Source organism: Candoia aspera, chromosome 3, assembly GCF_035149785.1.
Source record: "Candoia aspera isolate rCanAsp1 chromosome 3, rCanAsp1.hap2, whole genome shotgun sequence".
NCBI classification, from domain to species: Eukaryota; Metazoa; Chordata; class Lepidosauria; order Squamata; family Boidae; genus Candoia; species Candoia aspera.
This window is the reverse complement of record NC_086155.1, coordinates 158511135-158533763: the sequence shown is the minus strand read 5'-3', so window position 1 is coordinate 158533763 and position 22629 is coordinate 158511135. Positions and strand designations below refer to the sequence as shown.

Here is a 22629-nt window from a genome sequence, read left to right as displayed (position 1 = left end):
TTCTACATCTGTTACATACAAAACTATCCTTTTTAATAACACACTATAATAAACACTGATGGAAGACTTTAATCTGTTATTAAAATACATAATCACTAATAAAATTCTCATTTTTTTGCCTTCCACACTTCACTAATCAAAACAGCTTTATTTATAAACCTAATAGCAAAATAGAAAATTATGCCTGCTAGTGTTCATTTAGTATTCTCAATTTTATGCCAATGTTATCATGAATACACATCTAATTTTCTAGAATACGTTAGTATCTAACGTAAGGTATTCAGTTTAATAAATGCATTCTGGAACATGCTGCTGCCTTACAACCTAAAGATATTGATTATATCTGCTATCATATTGCTACATCTGCTATGTAAAGATTAGAATGAAAATTAAGAATATCTAAATTTTACAAGAAATAAGACTGGTAATTTATGTTCCCAAAGAAATAAAAAATTTATAGACTTTACAAGCTTGGTTTAAATTTTACAACTCAGCTATGCTAATATTAAAAATATTAGTGCATCATTAAAGAGAATTCCACTTTGTCAAACTCACAGCTTTAGTGATGGATGGATGACTTACTTATCTAATCAGCAAAGTGGTAAATTTTAAAGGAGCTGTCATTTTATACTACGTACTTTCACATTTGTTGCCAGCAGAAATAGTTCCAGGTCTCCATGGTGCCTGATGGTAGCCAGGACAACACTCATTACAACTTTCACCACAAGTATTGTGTTCACACTGGCACTGTAGTTTCTAAATGAAAATAAATTATAACACAGTTCTATTACCAAACACTCAAAGCCAAACTATTTATCTCAGATTTAAGAAATACCTGAAATATCTTTTAAATGTTTAGGGCTGGATAGATTCTTGTGTATACTACAAGTTTGTACAGGACCTTGGTGTAAAACTCCATCCGTAAAAGTTGTAGGAATCCAATGAAAAAAAGCAACTATAGCCCAAAGAGCTGATAAATAGTTCAATAGTGTGAACAGTCGAGCAAGAAAACAAAAGGGAGAGGAAAGGGGAAAAGCTCTTTTGAAAGCTAGAGATGGTAGGCAACACTGCTGGTTGATGACCCAGACAGACTTCTACAAATTGAATTGAATGACTTTATAAAGAATTGGGGAAAGTTACATCTGCCTCTGCCCAACCTAGATGAAGTAGAGCACAGGTAGACCTGGTTAGTATCTGAACAGAAGACTACATGGAAACTGAGGGCTCGGAAGCTGAAAAGAAGTCCAGAAGAAGATGGCCCAGAAAAATACATTGCCCAGAAAAATACATTGACATGCCAATGTAGTCATTTGAAAGATTCTTTACTGCTGCTTCTGTCTTTTGCTTCCCTGGCTCATTAGGGCTGCAAAGAAGAAAATAGCTTCCAGATGGTATCTGTTTTTTACCATTGGTTTTCCATGTGACAGATTGCAGAAGTTCAATAATGCATAGTATCTGCAATAAAATGGTAAGTCTCTGTTTGAACTCATAGCTGGCTTCTCTGTGTGACTTTACATATTTCATTAAACATCACTTCTGTGTAATCAGTTCGGATCTGAATTGTCCACTTGCTGGTCAGTCCTCGTTCTCCTATTTTTTTTCTTGTTATAAAACACTTCATGAATTTATTTACATAAATAAATAAATACCCTTTATTTTATTTTCCAGCAAGAACTAAACACCTGCTAAATTTCAGGCTTTTAAAATCCAACTCTCAATAACAAGTTACTCTTAATGTATTCCATCTCATGATTCTTCATCTCTTATTTGTGATATTGGATAAAGCACATTAATATGTGGTGTATGATTACAGATAGGTAATTTCAGCATTTTGTATAAAACATAAATTACAAGTTACAGTAGAAGTAAATTGGCTAGACGGCAAAAAGGCTAATAATGTATTAAAGTATACTATAGAAAGATAAGCTGTAGTATTTATTTCATTTACAAAATTATTTCTAAGTTGCCTCAAGCACTCAGCTATAAAAATAATTGCAGAAGATGAAAAGAGATTTTTAAAATTCTAAGAGGTTTTGATGACTCAGATTTTATGCAAGTTTACACAGGACAGTATGCTTGTGCAATGCTTAGACATTCTTAACACTTGACATGTTCACACAGCTGTTTATTTGTATAGAGACGTTATCTAATATATGAATATGTAACTGTGTATACAAAGTAGTTTTATTTGTTAAGGAAGATGTCCAGAAAAGGAAAAGTAATTTATTTGAATTGGTCTACACATTCTTATGTGGCATATTTTCTTAATTCCTACTTAATCTTAAAGCAATCCACCCATGTCTGCTCCTATTCCTGTAAGCTTTCTTGGATTGTCATGCATTTGTACACTGATTTCAAAGGCCCTATAGTTTGTGTAGTTGATATGGCTGAAGGCAAAGACAAATGTCAGAAACACTATCATTTTAATAAATAGCAGGCAACCATTTTATTTTTCTGAATAATTTTGCTTTCAAACAAGACAAAAATGTGTATTTGTATGTACGAAGAAATAAAAAATAATACCTTTGTGTCTTTATCCAAAGGACAACTTCGAGCATGGCCATAACAAATGCACATACCTCCAATAGATATGTCTTTTATTGAATAGTAGTACTAAATAAAGCAAAATTTGATTCATAAAGTTACTGCATTTAATATTAGAAACACAATAGGCCAATATTCATTAAAACTAAAGATTAATAGTTGACTATAATTTAAAAAAAAACAGTTTCTAAATTGCAATTGGCTTCAGTTAGGAATTATTATGAAGGTTTATATGAGCAGGCCTTCACACAACACACACACACACACACACACACACATATATATATACCCACAAACACAGCAAAGTGACACAATCACATTGACCAATCAAGGCTCAGGAGCCATATTCTTATGCTAGATCTTAAAATCCCTATAAACCACACAAAACTATTCAAGGATATACATCAAAACACAACACAATGCAAGACATTATATTGTGTTGAGCTCAGGCTTACGTGTGTTCAGTTCAAAATTAAATTTCTTTAAATGTATAAGAATATTTTTAAAAGGCTTATTTAAAAAAGTTTAAACATTAATTATAAAACATTTTATAAGCACTGGTATGTCTTCATTCTCATAGAAATGAAACTAGTTAGTTTTAGCATCAGTTATTGCATCAGTTAAGCTAACCTAAAGTGTAAAATAACATTGGAGTCCTCAGATAACACTATTTCACCTCTGTTGTTGTTGCTAACCTACAACAAATTACCGTTCACAATATATCACAGCATTTCTAGGATTAAGATTTTACCCATGTTTTATATAAAATATACTCAATGCATAAATTGAGTATGTACTCTTGGCTTTATAGAACAAGGTTTATGAGCTGGAAGTCAGGGCAGTGCATTTCTAACATGGTATCTTGCCCCTCACCTCACATGTTGGCTTCAACAAAACAATCCTGTATTTGAAGAATAACTCTGGTTTACAAACATTTAATTAACTAGATAATCAACTAGATTAATAAGCAAATTTATTCCTAAAGAACTAAACCCATACTTTGGTACGTACCTTAAGTCCCTTCTCATTGTTACAAAACAGATAGATGGCCAACATGGAAGTTAGTCCATGTCTCATGACATCTCCATATTTTAACATATTAGTAAATCTCAGTCTCCCTAAATTCCAGGAATATTTTTCAAAAAGCATCCTATAAAACAGCGATTGACAAAATTATCTTAATCTTTCAATGCTAAAAAATTAACAAGTGCTCTGGACCTTAACTTAGCCTATTTTAGGATAAATTGTATCTAGGCAGGGAAAACATGTTTCAAACATATTGATAAATAAACAACACCTGCTTACCCTTCTTGTAACAATAGGGTCAACATCCTTAGGGTCATGGTGACTAAGGGTCATGAGATCAGCATTAAGAGTTCTTATCCGCTGCAATCGGAGACGGATGTATCTTGCAGAGGTGAACTCCAGTAATGTTGGTGAAGGGTCATCAGCACTAGGTCTCCCATTGATTAGTGATGTGTGGATCTAAACAATAAGACTAACTTAATTATAAACATATTGTTCATATTTTTGTGCAAATAATTGTGAAGTTTCCTTGTTTATAGGCTTCTGTAGGAATATTTAGTTAGAATAATCTACCTTAGCCAACAAGCTGATGGTACAGAAGCAAAGAAGAATTTTGTATGGTGGCAAAACAGGTCCAAAAGGAAAAATAGTAGAAAATAAAAGTTTTCTGAAACTCAGGCTAAATAGTGGTTTTTTTCTTATTTACACTTTTGTTACTGTATATATAAAATTCCTTCTGGTATATGCATTTACCTATATTAAACTACTTTTTCAAAATCATTAAAAAAGCAGCTCAAGAACAAAATAAAAGAACTGGCCTGATGTGCAAAATATCTGCCAAATTTAGATTCTATTATGCTCACTGCACACCTCCTTACTTTCCTTCTTAAAGATGTTGAATCAGCTGTCCATGTCTCACAGAAGTCTCCTTTTTTCTATGGAGAGATAAACTCTGCCAAGCATGGACCTCCCAGGAAATTCCTAACTCGCAATCCTGACAAATTTCTGCTTTAGAGGGTTGAAGAAGGCAAGGAAGATCAGGTGTCCTTGACTTGTTACTAACAGAAGAGAACTGAAGAAATGGAAGTAACATAAACAGTGGGGAAATGCAATCATGCTGAACTTCTGGATTTTATAGGAAACTAAATGTGTTTAAATAGATATCTTGAACTTCAAAAAAGTAGATAATATAAACTCAGCAAGTCTGCAGGATCCCATGGCAAAATAATATAATGGAAAAAGTTGCTTAAGAAAGGTAGGAGTTCCTAAAAAGAAGGTACCAAAAGCAGAATTTGAAAAATTCCAAAGAGAAAAAATAATGGAGAATGGCAATAGAAGCCCATATAGCTACAAAAATGTTTAATGAAGACACACATAAGGCAGAAAAGGGGACTGGTCTCTAAGATTGCCAGGGGTATAGAGAGGGTATTAGCAAAGCTAAAGCTCAGAATGAGCCAAGATGCATATACAGTAGACTCTCGTTAACCGGCACCCATGGGGATTGGTAGATGCCAGATAAATGTAGTTTCTGGTTGCTTGAGAGTTACTATTAAATTTTATTTAAAGTATTATTTATTCATTTTTTTTGCCAGTTGCTTGAGAGTAAGTTCTGGTTGCTTGAGAGTGAGTGCCAGTTAATTGAGAGTCTACTGTATTATTTATTCGAATTTTTTTGCTGGTTGCTTGAGAGTGCAGGTTGCTTGAGTTCTGGTTAACTGAGAGTCTACTGTAACAAGTTAAGGAAAGTATGCAGAGCATGGTTTCTTGATTTTTTTCCAACCCCTTTAGCAGCACTGGCTATAGGAGGAATCTGTATTTTCTTCTGTGTAACAAAATAATGTATTCTATCTGTGTATATGAGTGTTTCTGTTCTCCCCACCTGTTCCATCTGTATTTGTGCCCTGGGAAATGCAAGGAGAACTAGACAAGTAGTCTTCGCTGAACAACATTTGTTCAGTAACCATTCGAAGTTACAGCAGTGCTGAATGAATGGTAGTTACAGCCAGTCCTTGAAGTCCCGGCTATTGCAGCGCCCCCGCAGTCATGTGATCAAAATTTGGGCACTTGGCAGCCTGCCCACACTTACAACCGCAAGGACACTTTAACTCCCACCCACCTGCCATGAGCTGCAGAGCACATGCCAGAAGGTTCCCTGAAGAACCGGTCTGTGGGCTTCAGCACATTGGAAGCTGCTGGCCCTTTGCAAGGCTTTGCAGGAGGAAGGCTGAGCCAAGAGTGAGCAGAGGGCCTGCGGACAGGCTCTGCTGGCACTGGGCTCATTTCCACCCCTCGCTGAAGCCTGCAGGGTAGATCTCCAGGAGCGCTCCAACAGATTGCCAGCTGTCACAAATGCTTTAATTTTGATCTCTCCATTAAGCAGGAGGTTTGAGTCAATAATCTGAATGCCAGTGCCAATGTCATCCTCTTTTTCTATCACTCCAGTCTTCAGAAGATAAAATGCTGAAAGTACATTTTTCTTTCTACAAAAAATATCAGTCCTTCAACTGGAACAATCACACACACACAAAAATATAGAAGCGTAGGGCTCTTGCAGTGCCAGTCTGATTCTCATGTAATGTAACAGCTTTTATATTTAAATTAAGAAGTCAAAGAAGAAAAATCCTTAAAATTAAGAAGACTTAGAAAGAACAGACTTCAAGGTACCGAACAAACTCAAAGGATGGAAGTATAGCTGCATCATTTCCTTCAATGTATTCTAAAGCAGAGAAGAGAGCATGACAGTTTCTATTCACTAAAGTCCAAGAGATCATTGGCCACAGTATGTTTTGTGAGTAATTCATACATCAGGATTAATTTAAGTTTAATTAAGCAAAGTAAGCAAAATCAGAAACTGTAGACAACCCTTTACAATTTTACTCTCTCCATGTCGATAGATAATAATCACATGAAACAAAAGAAAACGTACCTCTCCATGTTCAAGTGGAACAAGTTTAGAATAATAGGAAGTGCAAATCACTTCATTGTCTTTCTTATATGTAGGAGGGCCAAGTCTTGGTGTTACATTGTATCTGGTTAGACACTCGGTATCACTAATAGCATAGTATTGCCAGGGACTGAATTCAGCACCATCCACAGAACGTTCTAAAATCCAGTTTCCAGGCCTTGGAGCGTTAGCAGCTTTTATAATGATGTAAGCAACTTGAAAGATCTAAAAATAACGTGACAAAAAAGCACCACTCTTTTACCAGAAACACCCCCAAAATCAGGTTTCCAGGCTTCAATAACATGCAAGGTTACTTCTTAAGCATTTTGATTATATAATTTATCATCAAAATACTTTTGTATTACATTCCAACTTCTGATTATACTCACGTAAGTTCTTTATACAGAGTTTACTTAATTTTGATCTCATTTTCAGACTCAAGAGTTCCATATTTTTACCAAAATAAGAAACCTTTAAACCCAAGCATGGAGTAATGACAGAATTAAAATAAAGCATCATAGATATGAGACAATATTATATTACTGGCTTGTTTGTACTAGCCTGTAGATCCATGCTAAAAGATCTCCTTCAGCTTGAACATATACAAATATGAATCTTGACATTCAAAACAATGTAATTTAATTTATAAAGATTTATTTATTTTAATTATTTATTAAACATATTTGTATGCCATCACAGTCAAAAATAATTCTCAGTGGCTCACATAAAAATACAATGTAAAACGATCTATATACAAAAATAAACACAACACTTACATGCACTGATAGCAAGAAACACTCAGCTTGATCACTTAAATCATACATTTTTTCTCTTTTAAGTACTATAGTAGAACACAACATAATTACTTTAAAAAAAAACTGATCTAACAGCCTGCCTTTTGACCACAAAAAAATCTAAGACGTCCATACTACTATTCTATCCTATTATATAAGCTATTTGTGTGATTTAAGACAATTATGGGTCCTGCTAAATCTGTAATTACATCTGTGTAAATCTGTAATTACATATGTAATTACATAGCCAGTATGGTCTAGTGGTTAAGGCAACAGGCTAGAAACTAGGAGACTGTGAGTTTTCCTTAGGCATGAAAGCCGACTGGGTGACCTTGGGCCGGTCACTCTCTCTCAGCCCAACTCACCTCACAGGGTTGTTGTTGTGGGGAAAACAGGAGGAGGAAGGAGTAATAGGTATGTTCACTGCCTTTAGTTATTTATAAAAATAATAAAGGCAGGATAGTAAATAAATAAAATAAATAAATATGTACATAATTTCTAACATAAATTCCAATACGGTACCATAAAAGTACTATTTTAAATTACACCAGCTTCTGGTGCTACGTATAAATGTAAAATGAAGTTTCCAGCAATTTAATACCCTTACATAACTCAGTTACAGTAACTGAGTTTAAAAACTTGTGTAATGCAGCTGCATCATTTCAAAATGCAAGGTTTCGGTTCTAATCTCCTCCTAAAGGTAAAGGTTTCCCTTGACATTAAGTCCAGTTGTGTCCGACTCTAGGGGGCGGTGCTCATCTCCGTTTCAAAGCCGAAGAGCCGGCGTTTGTCCGTAGACCCCTCCGTGGTCATGTGGCCGGCATGACTAAACGGAACGCCGTTACCTGCCCGCCAAAGCGGTACCTATTAATCTACTCACATTTGCATGTTTTCGAACTGCTAGGTTGGCAGGAGCTGGGACTAGCAACAGGAGCATGTGAAAAACTGCAAGATCCACTAACTCCTCCTTTTGCTGTCATAACGTAATTATGGCACGGAATATAGGGGTTTTATATCAGCGTTTCCTTCAAAGGAAAAATTCTTAATCTTAATGTATTTGGTAGACCTGTGTATGTTCTGATGTATCTTTTTTTTTTTCAGGCTTGTGTGAAAAAAGTGCATGTGTGCCTTAACGAATAGCCCAGAGATGCTGTGCTTGTGCAGCAATGAATCATTTATTCCTAATAAATTTTAAAGTGTGCAGATTCCTAATATTTAGAAATGAACCATCAGAGTTAAAGTTCCAGTTGTTTTATGTTAACAGCTTGAACAGCTCATTAAATGAAGTCTTGCAAATGGTGCTTTTTAGGAATTGTACTTTTCAGGGGGTGGCGGACAGAAACATGCAAGAATGTGATTTGTAAACAGTATTACTTCTGTGCAATATCCACATATTTCAGGGTTGGATTTACAGTATGTACAGTATCTCTGAACTCATCCTTTGTCTAAGTACAAATTGGGTAACTGCTGACTTAAAATTATTGATTTTGATATTTGCAAGTCACCAGGAAACATGTTGGAGCTGGAACTGCATTACTGGACCAGAATGTGTTATGAGTTCATATGATATAGCACCTTTCTTGTACACCCCATGTCTGTGATTTACAGTGCTGCTGAGTAACTTTCCTCTCACAACAAATCACAGGTGTAAGTGGTCTGATTCCAAGCAAGAGCCTAGGCTTAAATCTTTTCCCATTCTTCATAGAATCAGAGAATGTATTAGTGATACACATGAAGTGAAAAATGCATGGACCAAACATATTTTGGCTCAGAAATTCAGCAGGACTATTCTGGACAGACCATGATCTTACCTCCCCTTAGCCACTGCCATGTCGTCAGTCAGTCAGTCAGTCAGTCAGTCATTCATTCATTCATTCATTCATTCATTCATTCATTCATTCATTCATTCTAGCACAGTTTAGAGGTCACTCAACCCCAGATGACTCAGGGTGGCATATATTAAAAACTAAGAACAATTAAAAACAAGAAGAAAAGAAACAGATCATAAGCTTCCCAAAGGTAAACTCTATATAACAATGAAACATTCTATGGTGGCTCAACCACCACTCTGACTCAAGGCCTGGGAAAACAGTCACATTTTCAGCAAATTTCTGAACATCATCAGAGTGGGATTTAAGTGTGGCATACACTGGTCCATCTAGATTTACCTGAACTTTCCTGTACCACCAGTGTCATCCCATACCCACCTGAACCATCTCTCTACCACTGCACTCTTCCCTTTGCTACTGCCATACCATACCCACTACTGCATTCACTGGGCCCAGCCATTCTACTTCCCTAACAACACAAAGCTTCTTTCCCACCCTCCCTACATTTCTAGTGTCACTTTCCTTCCTGGCTGCTACCATCTTTCTATAGCCACTTGCTGTTCCCATCCAACCCTCATTCTTCATCTCCACTGCACACCTTCCTTTTCTGCTCTCACTGCCTAGCACCTACCTGCCACATACATCCTATTCTCCATCTTCATATGCTGCCAGTCTTCCTCTTTTCAGCTCTCTCCAACTCCATAACATCTCTGCCAGAATGCACATGTTCCAGGTCCACACACAGACTTAACGCAAATGCTTTGGATTTGGATCTATGCCTGAATTGGATCTATACACTTGAGTCATGCGTAGAATTTGTTGCTTGTTTTCTAACTTATATGAGTTGGATATGATCCAATATGACATCTAATTCAATTTCCTGCTTGATAGAGGAATTTACTAAACCATAATCAACAGGTCAGCCTCTGTTTGAAAACCTCTAGCAAGGCTAGGTCAACCACTTTTCTAGACAGATTGTTCCTCACTATAAGGAAACTTCTATTCAGCACCCAATTCTACTTCAATCCATTAATTTTAATTTCAACAAAAAACAGTTTTCCCCTTTTGGGGACAACATTTCAGTCATTTGTATAAAGTTAGCTAACAATCCCCTTACTAAAGATTGCAGGGTTCCCTCAAACTATAATGTTCTAATGATAAATAATGCATGACTATTAGGCTTTAGGAAATAAACGGAGGCAGTGAATGCAAAGAAACCTTTTGTTGCATGTCCCATCAACAGTTGCTCTATTATTCCCCCTTCACAGCCATGTGAACAACTGCACAACTACCAAGGCAAAAAAATCCATTAATATGCTCTTGCTAGCCTCCAGGTCATTCTCCTTTTCACTATGTTATTCTTTTATTTGTTCTGTCTTCTCATGTATGTTACTTGGCAATATGAGATAGGGAAGGGAATGATGGAAATTCTTGGAGGTGTGACACACTCATGCTACTACAGTTTTCTTTGAGGAGAAAGCTAGTATCTGTAGCTAAAGAAAAATAAACTCTTAATTAATATCAGAATAAGTATATTTTATTACCAGATAAGAAGTTAAATTGATAACATTGTAAATGGTATCCTTCACTGGTTCAGCAAAACGTATCAAATGTGAAGAAGACTCACCAATGACTCTGACTGGTATACATCCATTGGCTAACTGGAATAATACTAATGAAAAACATTCCTGTGTACAACAATATATAGTTGCCATATCCATAGCAGTATATATTTTTTAAAAAAAGTTTTAAATGATATTAAAAGAACACATGTTCATATTAATTCAACATAATGATTTAAGAATATAAACTATTATATCCTAAATGACAATTTAGAGTATTATAGATGGCCCAATGTATACATAACACTAACCTGCATTTTAGAACTGCAAAGACAAGTGAGCTGAAGGGAGTCTATGGCTCATATGCTTCTCAATCCTTCACTTAGCCCTAGCGTGACCCAAAGTAGAGTCATGATCAGAAAGTTTTGTTTCCTTTTAGATCAGAGATGGTATCCCAGGTCACAGGTGGCCTTCAAAATCTTGAGTGTTGGAGGGAGCCCCAGACTCCCCCCAAAGGTGTCATTAAATTAAAAATGATTACCTGAGAAGTAACCATACTGACCATATCTTATTAATTTAACTTCAATTAACTTCAGTTAACTTCAATTAGGGGTTACTAAGCAGCAGCAACCAATTGATTTAGTTCATCTTGAAAAGCTAAGCAAGGTCAGGCCTGATTCAGACTTCTGGCGAAGCCCACCAGAAAATATCAGGGCTGTAGACTAGTATGGAAATGAAAAAATGGAGATACCCAAGTAAGGCAATTAGAAATCACTCCATTAATATAGCCAAAAAAACCAAGTACATAAAGTTGTGACAAACAGGGACTGACTTAAAAGAGATTTCACCTCTATCCTTTTCTTTGCCCAGGTTTCTGGAGTATAGCTACCAATCTGGGCTCATAGACCAAGTACACCAAAATAGTTTGCACACATCTGATTGAAAACTATGGTTTATCTTAACTATAATTACTGAAAACAGTCCAGCCATGGCAGCGTGATTGAAACCCCACCCATTTGTACATGTGTGTGACATCAACCAGGGCTTCAACTGCAAGGCTGTGACTACCATCTTGCCTGTTTTGACACCCCATCCAGGAGATGCTGCTGGGAGGATATAATGCAAATCCGTGAGTCATCATACCAAATCATAAGTTAGCATTTCATAAATCATCAGGCTTTACCCAACAAGCAGAACTACAACTAATTACAAAACCCAAGAACTTCTGCTAAGTAATCTTTATTGGGGCAAAAAAGGAAGCTATAACAAAAGAATTCTGATGTCTCACTTTGTTTCAAAGCAAGTTCTATATCTACATAATAATGAAATCCTCTTTCCTGCCCATTCTTGGCAGCCTACTCTCTTCCATAGAAGATGGCCGGTTTTTATCATCCCCTGTTTTGCAATGAGCAGATTTACTATCAAGTTATTTTTCCCTTACTGTATGTTACCTAACTCTCACAAACTAATATATGTTTTAATTTATATACCTACATGGAAAATGGTTAATAATTCTAGATTAGTTTAAGAAGTTAATATATATTTATACTCCTTGAAGCAACTCACAGCTGAAAAACATGGAACACATTCTTCAATTTCTTCATCTTAAAATTAGTAACTGAGAGGTAATGATTCACAGATCCCAAGCAATCTTTATTAAGCCAAATGTTTTCTTAGTGAAAACAAATGTATATCAGTACTAAAAGCTTTTTTAAATAAAATGTTGTAAAGCACAAAGAAATAAAGAAAAAGAGACACTTCATGGTAGAAGATACAAAGTCAATTTAATGAATGCTAGAATGCACTAAGAAGAAAGATGCAATACTCATTTGGAAAGACTTTATACATGTAAATGATATGACGCTTCTTTTAAAAAGAAGTCCATCAAAGTCTGAATAATATGTTTAGCAGTGAACTGCAGATGGGCAAATGTTAATTTTGTCTCTTACAAATTTAATTTTAAATTAAATACCATGTAATGAGAGGCTACTTCAAAGCTGATAAAATATATATCAACTGCAAATTACTCAATCAGAGCAACTTCCACATTTATATAACTAGCTAGGTCAACAGCTGCTTCATATTTTAAGTTATCACTTAACATTTCAGAGAAGTTATTTTTTTTAAAAAGAGCTTAATATGGAGACACAAACTGCTTTTCTGAGCATGCTTTCATCTTTAAAGCTTTCCAAAGAAGCATTTTCTTACCCTATGACTGAGTTTTGATATAAAAGTTTAAAAGAACACTTAAATTCTTTTCAAAAGATAATCATCCCATTTCAGCAAGTATTCAGTGTATGAGTGTCTATAGATTTTGCTCACTCATTTTATGTATCTTCAGTTAGTGCATAAGATATAGGTATGCCACACTGACCAAAATGCAACTTTTAATGTAACAGTAAGCAAAAATAATTACTATATTTTCTGTTAGTTGCTTAAATATAAATGAAATTACCTCCATTTCATCTTTGTTCTCACCCCAGGCATTACCTTTTTGAATATGTTTCTTAGCACATTATTCAAGATCAAGTACTGCACTCAATCCAGAGAAAATTCGGCACTTCTTGCTCAACTCTAATAACCCAAAGTCTTATTGGAGCCAAATAATCCAAAGGCTTATTGGAATTTAAAGGATTATTGGAACAATAATCCAAAGGCTTATTGGAATTCTAATAATCCAAAGGCTTATGAAGAAAGGATGAAAATTTAAGTGATATGTCATCTATTTTATAGGGTGAGTCCGCCTGAGTCTCAGTTAACCTTACACCACAATAGTTTAGAGCAATTCTGAAATCAGCTAGTGCAGCTACTAGTGTCCACCATGAACAGAAAAATCTAGATGCAAGTCCCAACTGGGCCATGGCATGCACTGAATTGCCATGAGTAGTCCTTTATCTCAGTTCAACCTACCTCGCAGAAATGTTATGGAGATAAAGATAAGGATGACCTTCATGTAAGCTGCCTTAAGCTTCTAAGAAACATGAGATAAAATTGCCAATTGCCATCATTGTACATTAAAGAGCAATAATAAAAAAAAAATTGAAATAGTCCTCTAGGAATGAAAACAAACTGCCTCTACTTACCTGTCTTAGATCTAGAGTTATTGTTACCCAATGGTATTCTCTTCCATTCTGAATGCTAGGACTTTGCCACCAGTTATTAGTACCATCTATAGCATTTGAGATAGGATGTTGTTCTAAAATAAACACAAATTAAGATCACATTTTCCCAGTTTCTTTTCATGTATTATAGCCATGCTGCAAACTACTCACATACTAATAAAGTGCACAAGTTATAAAACAAAATAAATCAGTTCAATCATGGGCTCAACCTAGACTTAGCTGTATTAAGATCAGACCACAAAACGAAGACTAAATACAACTCAGAGTTCTGCTTTAATCTCCATTAGAGTCTTCATGTGACATGACCTTACTAGCTGTCTGCTCTACTTAACTAGCCGTGGCTGTAGAGAATAAGGAAAAGGACCCTGATGGAAATATGCAGGGACCATTACCTAGGCAAAAGGGGTAAAACATTTTTAAAGTCCAGAACAATGAGATATCATTCAGACGCCTCCTTAATTCACCCGAGTATAAGAAGGAGGAGAAGGTACAACACAATCAGACTGGCAAAATTCTATTGTTATAGCCAATCTCAATAAAAGTCATTTTAGCCTTCCTGTGGAGTTGCTTTCCTGGTCTGGTCTGCCTAGTGGGGCTGACAATGACTCCCAAAACCTCTAGAAAAAATATAATGCAATAAACTTGCCTTTGGAATTTGCACTACTGTGATCACAAATTCGACACTGTGCATGGCGTAGGGGTCGACCTGGAACATGCTCCACAAGTTTACAAAACATTTCACGGCCTTTTTCACCACATGTAGCATTAGTGCTGATATGAGCATTACTAGCGAGGTTTAGAATGGCAGGAAATAAACCTGAAAGAGATAAGACATGAACCTTTATTACATATTATGATAATCTTTATCAAATTTGGTTTTGCTCAGGTAATGTCTTATGTGTTGAGAGCAACGTGCTCTAAATTTACTACATTAACAAATAATTGCTTTACTATCATATGTTACAGAAAGAAAATTGCTATCTGAAGAAAGAGTCCTCTGAAGTTCAAGGAAGGGTGTTTTTTCCCCATCATGGATCAATTTAATAAATGTTTCTGCCAATAACTAATTTGACAATATATGAGAAACATAAATTGCTATGCATTACAAAAAAAAAAGTCCTTATTTACAATTCAGGCTAGCACAATAAACTTTTACCAGATTTATTCAATGAAAAATAAGATTTAAGAAATTTTAATCTCTAAGCTTGATTTTGAGGGTACTTTAAAACAAAGCAAAAACAGTAGTACCATCTCCAGTCTAGAACTGTATTATTGAGCATTTTTTTTGAGGAAAGTCCTATGGGGCTTTTATAAGAATAGCAATACATTTCATATAGGTTTCTCATACTTCGTTGGATATTTTAGCAGATATGTTTAAAGCCTAGTTAGAAGTTATATCTTGGGTCTTTTTTTTTTTTATTCTTAAGTAAGAATAATGGATTCAGTTTGATCCAGGATTGTGGTATGAGGGATAGATTTTAGCTGTTTATCCCAACAGCAGTCCCAAGTTGTAATAAAGCCCTCATGCTCTCAATTTACATTGTAAGTGATCAATCAAACAAGTAGATAACTTTTATGCAATATAAATGATAGATGAATGGAACATTACCACCCTAACTCCATTTGTGCCCCTCTACGTAATTTGGAGTAAATAATAATAAATAATAAACAAGTATGCACAGGGGACCTTTCATACATAGACAACTGACATTCTAGTAGCTGGTCAATGAGAAAGAACTAAAAGATTGAAAAATATAAAGACTTTTACATAGAGATGGAGCAATGGGATAAAGAGTGGTGGTTTTCATAGTAGTTAGTACCCTTCATGCCACATCAAAAGACCTAGAAAAGCACTTTGACACAATAGAAATCGATAGAATCTCAGTTCATTAATTACAAAAAGTTGCATTGCTTGGAATAGCACATATATTACTTCCAATAGTCAAATGTATCAAATCCACAGACTGTGATGATGATGATGATGACTGATATCTGCACCTTTAAAGAGGCATACAATATGGTTTGTATTCAATGAACACAACCTGGAAGGAATACAACAAGTTCTATCCTTTAGGTTGACTGGGTTCACATATCACATTAAGCCAATTTGTTTTAACTATGATTTGAAAAATAAAAAATACTGTCTGGGTTCACAGATAGTCCTAAACCATATGTTTAACAAACAACAATGGCCGGTTAACACTATATATTAAGCCAGATGTGTGCACAAACCCTACCAACTCAAGGACAGCATCAACCCTTGCATGGCATGTTGAGGTTTGCATCTCAAGGTGCTGGAAAAGGTCAGAAGCCACTGGTCTGATATGCTTTTTGGTTTATTCCTGCACTGTTTTAGCTTTTCCTGTTTTGTTTTTAGACTTGTATTCTATAGGTCTTATATTCTGTATTAAGTGTCTTAATTGTATCTTGAAAAAGTAATAATACATTTTTTTAAAGTGCAACTTCCATTAGCCCAACTTTGAGTGTGGGAAGTGCTGTAGAGGTTCATAATGGGTGCAACTTCAGTCTTATAAAGGCTCCCATTTTGCTCCCTGAAATCTTCCACATAAGCTACAATAAATGTGATTATTTGCCAAAATACAGCATTCTATTTTTACTACGACAGACTAATAAGGCTTCTCCCCAGGAAACTGCAAATAAATTGATTTACTTCATAATTTTGGTGCTAGCAATTTCCTGGGCCTTCTTTTTTCCTTTAAATCTTGTTAGTTGAAAAAGAACTAATGAGATAACAATGCCAATCAGTGCTTAGGAAAATAAACAAACAAGGCAGTACTAATTTAAACAAGGAAAGTGTGAGGAATTGTGGGGGCAGGGTTCTTTCAAAACCTTACCTAGCATAACAATGTGACATTCATTTTGTGCTTTTTTACCCAACTGTGCATTCTTTCTTCTAACAACCAGGTATGTTCCCACAGTTTAAAAAAAAAAATGACAGGAGGAAATACAACACTATCTGACCTTGGAAGAAAGTCACACCTTGAACATAAAAACCCATTCTAAATATAGTATGTGAAAAACAAATGTCATTGAAGTTGGTGTAATTTGAATATAGATAATGCTACATCAAAAAGCACAATTCACTGTGCTTGAATACACCATATTACTGAGGAATAATTCAATTTATACACATTCTTCAAAAAATTGTCGGTTATAAAATTGACTGGCAATCACTGAGAAGTCTTCCATTTTATCATTTAAACTTAATTTTGCAACCTTCTCTTTTATACTTGGGAGAGTTCATCTGACATTTAGTTACATACAGCATTGAATTTTTAAAAGCTTACCCACTTAATCGTGGGATGCGGTGGCGCTGCGGGTTAAACCGCTGAGCTGCCGATCGGAAGGTCGGCGGTGCGAAACCGTGCGGCGGGGTGAGCTCCCGTTGTTAATCCCAGCTCCTGCTCACCTAGCAGTTCGAAAACATGCAAATGTGAGTAGATCAATAGGTACCGCTTCGGCGGGAAGGTAACGGCATTCCGAGTCGTCATGCTGGCCACATGACCCGGAAGTGTCTATGACAACGCCGGCTCCAAGGCTTAGAAACAGAGATGAGCACCGCCCCCTAGAGTCGGACACGACTGGACTTTACGTCGAGGGAAACCTTTACCTTTACCTTACCCACTTAATCTGGGAGAAAACAGATTTTAAACACCACGGTACTCAAACAGAACTCTGTTAATCACCAGTATATGTATATTTTCTCTGGGAACAAATATTCTGGATATCCTTTACTTAAGACAGATCATAACACCTTACCATGTTCCTTATCACAGAGAATTGTATCATGGAATTTTACCATTGGAATTTTCAGTGGGCAGATTGGGAGGCAGAAAGTACGAATGACATTTGAATGAAAAGTGATAATTTTTCATGGGAAGATTTATTCTTTAACAAGTTGGATAAAAGTACTCGGTTTTTTCTGTCCTCTTATTTAATAAAGGCAAGTTGTTGTATTCTGTCTGCTCATTTAAGTATGGAGTTATTTACAAGAAAAATAAATAAAATACAACTGTAGAGATATAATAGTTGTATGAAATCTTAAATATTAAAACTGATTTCTAATTACTGAGATAGTATATATCAAAGTGTTCAGAATTATTAAACTATGCTGTATATTTGAATATTTTACTTTATCAGATTACATTTCTTAATTTTTTTACAAATACCACTAGGAGAATGTGATGATTTTTCTGCAACATAATTCTAGGAAATTTTTATTATCAGCAGTATGTATGTATGTATGTATATGGTATGGATAACAGATAAATTTTAACACATTTGAAGAGAGACAATTAAATAATTTTGTTCTCTGCAAAGTCTAAAAGATGTAGCCCCTATCTTGCAAAGCATTTTGCAATACTTTGGACAATATTTTGAAGCAATTAATTCCCAAGAAGAAGTAATAAAACAGTCTGCTTGCTGTTTGGATATTTCAGAGTCTACAGTGATCTCATTAAAGCTCACAATCCTCTAAACTCTTTTAAGTTATTGACCACATAAACCTCACAGATAATATTTCTTATCAGTTCGGCACCACTATATCTTGCTGACAGTAAAAAAGAACTCCCCTTTCAAGAAGATAAAAAGCGATGTATTATTTTATATCCTGCCTTTATTATTTTTACAAATAACTCAAGGCGGCAAACATACCTAATACTCCTTCCTCCTCCTCTTGTCCCCACAACAACAACCCCGTGAGGTGGGTTGGGCTGAGAGAGAGTGACTGGCCCAAGGTCACCCAGCCGGCTTTCATGCCTAAGGCAGGACTAGAACTCTCAGTCTCCTGGTTTCTAGCCTGTTGCCTTAATCACTATATCCCAAAAAGATTAGGGGAGCTAAAGTGTATGGTTAAAATTATTGGAGGAAAAAAAAGATCTTTATTTCAGGGTAATATCTGCTAAGGACCTCATTCTGTAAGACTCACAAAATAATAAACTTATCAAAATAATGCATCTTCAGAAACTAAACCCATTCCTAGACATATAACTTTTATTTACTGGCATTCAGTGTTTACTACTAAATTATTAAAGCAGATATTTAAAATACTAAAATTGAAATGAATTGATATCTACCTACATTAGATAAATGATAAGTATAACAACAATTTGTAATAAAGTTTGGTCTCAAAGGTTTGTTGAAATTTCATAACTTCTAGGATAACCCCTCTCTGAAAAACTAACACTAAAGAAAGAGAATATCAACAAGTTTACATCTTCAAAATATTCCCCACAATACTAATACCAAACTCCAGTTTTCAGTGGCAATATGAGGATTTTATAAATGTTCTAGAATAACTTACCATTAAATATTTTAAGAAATTTCTGAATTTTATTTGTAAAAAATAATCATTAAGTAACCTCATAATGCAACATGTTTCTTTAACCTACAGAGTATTTCCTTGTCCTGTCTGGAAGATATCAGCAAGGAGTGCCCCAAGGACAACAGCTGTTGAGCTCTTGTTAAACAACAAAAAAGGGAACTTTCAGAATAATCCTTTCTTCTGTTTAAGCCCTATAAAATACCTACAATTAATCAGCATATGCTGATAATTCTTCAGTACACAAAAGTCAACATTGTCCACAGGACATAAGCAAAAGTATTTATTGCTTACCAGTCTTATTCTTTATCCTATTCAGAACAGCTTCACAAGATTTTTTATTATATAGTTACTTTGTGGACAGAATAAATACTACACTATTCTAATTGGAGTTGAAAATAATAACTTTTGCTTATTCTGTACACAATGCATATCCATCAGATTAGTATGCAACTAATTCGAAAAAGGAGTAGGGTTATTCATAACAGGTTTTCATCTACCCAGGTCTAAACATTCTCCACTCCAGTTTTGGGCCTTTACCTACTCTATTCTGGATATGGCGTGCCATAGTAATAGCACCAAGAGGATAGGGAGGAATAGGAGAAATGGTGAGTATCAGGGTCAGTGACCAATTAGTCATTTCTTAAAAGAAATTCTTGTTGTCCTTGGAGAGGCCAATCACAATATTGGGGAGGGAGCTTTAACAAAAACTTGGGGGTTGAGAAGGATTTCCTGTACTTTTTATTCTGGCCAGCTGTGTGATGATATTTTGTTAGCTGTGATAACTTGCTGATCTGGCCTAGCAACAGATTTATTTTATAGAAAAGTCCAGTGAAATCCTCCATTACACTTTTGACTCATCAATCATTTTCACTGTACTCCAGAAAAGCAATCATCCTTTTTTTATAATTTTATCACATTCTGATAAAAAACAAAAAGTATTTTTCAAACACTAGACTATCAAGAACAGAGTTTCATTTTTTGCTCCAAGTCCAGGCATCAGTGGGACTAGACTATAATCAGTATGACCCAGATCAGACAATTCCCTTTATAGAGCCCTAGATCATCTAGAGCCCCCAAACCAGATCAATTGCCATTGTACACCTCTATTCCATAAAAATTACTAAAAAATAATTAAGAAAATCTTAACTTTTAGCAAAAAACAAAAAGGATTGGATTAATCTTGGAATCATCATTAATTTACATTCCAGTGATTTCATTACTAATTTACAACTCCATATATACTACTGGATGGAGTTAAGAGAGTTGTCATCAAATACATCTGAAAGGTGATACACTGAAGAAGGTTGAATCAGGATCCAGTGAGAATATTTTTAAATCAATTGCTATACACTATAAATATTAGGCTGAGCTGTTTTTGTGTAATGTTGGTTTGTTGCTAAAGCCACTAATTACCCATATATACATCCTGCAGAGAAGAAACAGTAGATCTTTCACAGCTCAAAGGCCACTTTGGGGATTTGCATGTATATCAGCAATAAGCTAGACCATAGTTAACTGTGCAAAGCTACTTCATATTCTCTTATACATACTCATATGCATATGAAGATGCTCCTCTTGGGATCACATTTCCCGCTCATGTATCCTACTCTTTTGCACAGAAAAGAATCTTCACTTTTTAAACTTACTACACTCATTACTTCATAATTCAAGAAATTTTGATTAGACTACAATTATGTCAAAAATAGTTTTGAGGTACAGTGATTTACCATTCAGATCAGTTAACTCAGGGTAGGAAGCATGCTGGCTCCTAGATCATCCATCTAGCAGTAAACCATAATTTCTTGTTCTATCCAAGCTAATCCAAAAAAAATTAAGTATTTCTTTTCAAAATGTTAACAGTTGCATTCTCAAAGGGTTTAAGTTTTTTTAAAAAAAATCAAAGGCTTTGGGAAATTCAAAATACTTAAAATTTTATTAAGTTATTTATAAAACGATTGGGCAAAGGCATGATCTGAGGGCATATATTAACAGCTAGCTATTTTGCTGCTCTGCTCATTATCTATATGGAGGCTCTGCTTCTGACATCCTGCTATGTATGTCATGTTGTGTTGTACAGTGGAACAGAGGTGAGGTATAAAGTTATTAGAGACACAAAAAGGAAAAAGAGGGTCAACATACCTCCATATTACAGATGCAGGGGACTGAATTTCATTCATGGATGAAATAAGATTTCTACCAGATGCTTGCCAATTTATTCATAATATGGTAAAGAGATTCAGGGCAAAGCAAGTGGGCAGATATGTAATTAACATAATGGCCATGAAATTTCTACATCAAAAATGTTCATGAGCAGAGTCAATCCGTTCTTATCATCAGTGACCAGAATTCCACTTTAAAAAATGTAGATATTAAAATTTACAAAGTAAAAAAAAATAAAAAAAAATAACAATCACTAAATAATCAATACGATTGGTTGCAAAATCCACTGTAGCTAACCATATTATTTAATTATTGCTTAGTTTTACCTTATTTTGTAAATTTTAATTGTGCAATTCCAGTCACTAGTAGCAATAAAGGATTGACTGACTTTTTGAGCCCATTGAAAATATATTTGCTGGTTAGAATCAAAAGAAACAGTATTTTCAATATATGCTCATAGTCTGTTGAGGAGTTTCTGCACAATCAGTATTTTTACCAAGGCAATTGCATTCTTAAATTTTATAGCTATTTTGTTTCCCGCTGACAAGATATATGCGCTCACTTAATGAAAATAAAGAAATGCTAAAGAAACCATTTTATCAAGGGCACTTTCAATTGCATTTAAATATATTAATTTTTACAAACACCAGCAACCATTTTACAGACAGGTTCCATTATACAACAGGTTCCATTATACTGCAGAAATGATTACACAACTTTCAAAGCAATGCAAGAAATCAGGTTCTGTTAATTTTATGGTATTTAAAATGGAGTACTTTCAACTTCCAGCTGTGTTTATTTTGGGCAAAAGTTATCTAGCCATTTGAACTTTCTCCACATTCTTGGGATTGCTTATGGATTAGCATCTTCAAATAATAATAATAAAATAACAACACCAACAACAGCTATGTATGCAAACCAGTTAATTCCCAAAGGATTTTAATTGTTAAGCAATTCTAAGAATGGGCTCACCTACTTATCTCTGAACTGAAATAATGAAAAGTAGAGTATTCTGCAGAAATCGTTGAAGTTATGATGATGCTGGTGGTGGCAGTGTGGTGGCTTTTCCAGAAACAAAAAATCCTTATGTTTTTAACTTTTTATTTATCTCTTAGATTTACATCCTGCCTTTCCTACAAAAGCTCAAGGTAAAATATGGTGATCTCTGTCCATTTTATTCCTAGTGTAGCCACCCTGAAGGTGGTTGGACTGAGAGTGAGTGACTGGCCTAAAATTGCCCAGAAAGTTTCCCCGTGTAAGCATGGATTTGCATCTGGTTCTCCCTGGTCCTAGTGCAACACCTC

General features: G+C 35.1%; 1 protein-coding gene across 1 annotated transcript in view; it reads right to left on the bottom strand.

Annotated features, from left to right (window-relative positions):
* The window catches only part of LAMA1 (laminin subunit alpha 1), an 84808-nt gene extending 67164 nt beyond the window's left edge, over window positions 1-17644 (bottom strand). Inside the window, exons 1-7 of the mRNA XM_063299955.1 lie at window positions 17602-17644; window positions 14468-14638; window positions 13783-13895; window positions 6497-6739; window positions 3850-4029; window positions 2524-2613; window positions 639-756 (exon numbers count right to left, since the gene is read on the bottom strand). Of these exons, the coding sequence (XP_063156025.1) occupies window positions 639-756; window positions 2524-2613; window positions 3850-4029; window positions 6497-6739; window positions 13783-13895; window positions 14468-14638; window positions 17602-17644 (958 nt within the window). The remainder of the gene's footprint in view (window positions 1-638; window positions 757-2523; window positions 2614-3849; window positions 4030-6496; window positions 6740-13782; window positions 13896-14467; window positions 14639-17601) is intronic.
* Between the last annotated feature and the right edge of the window lie 4985 nt (window positions 17645-22629).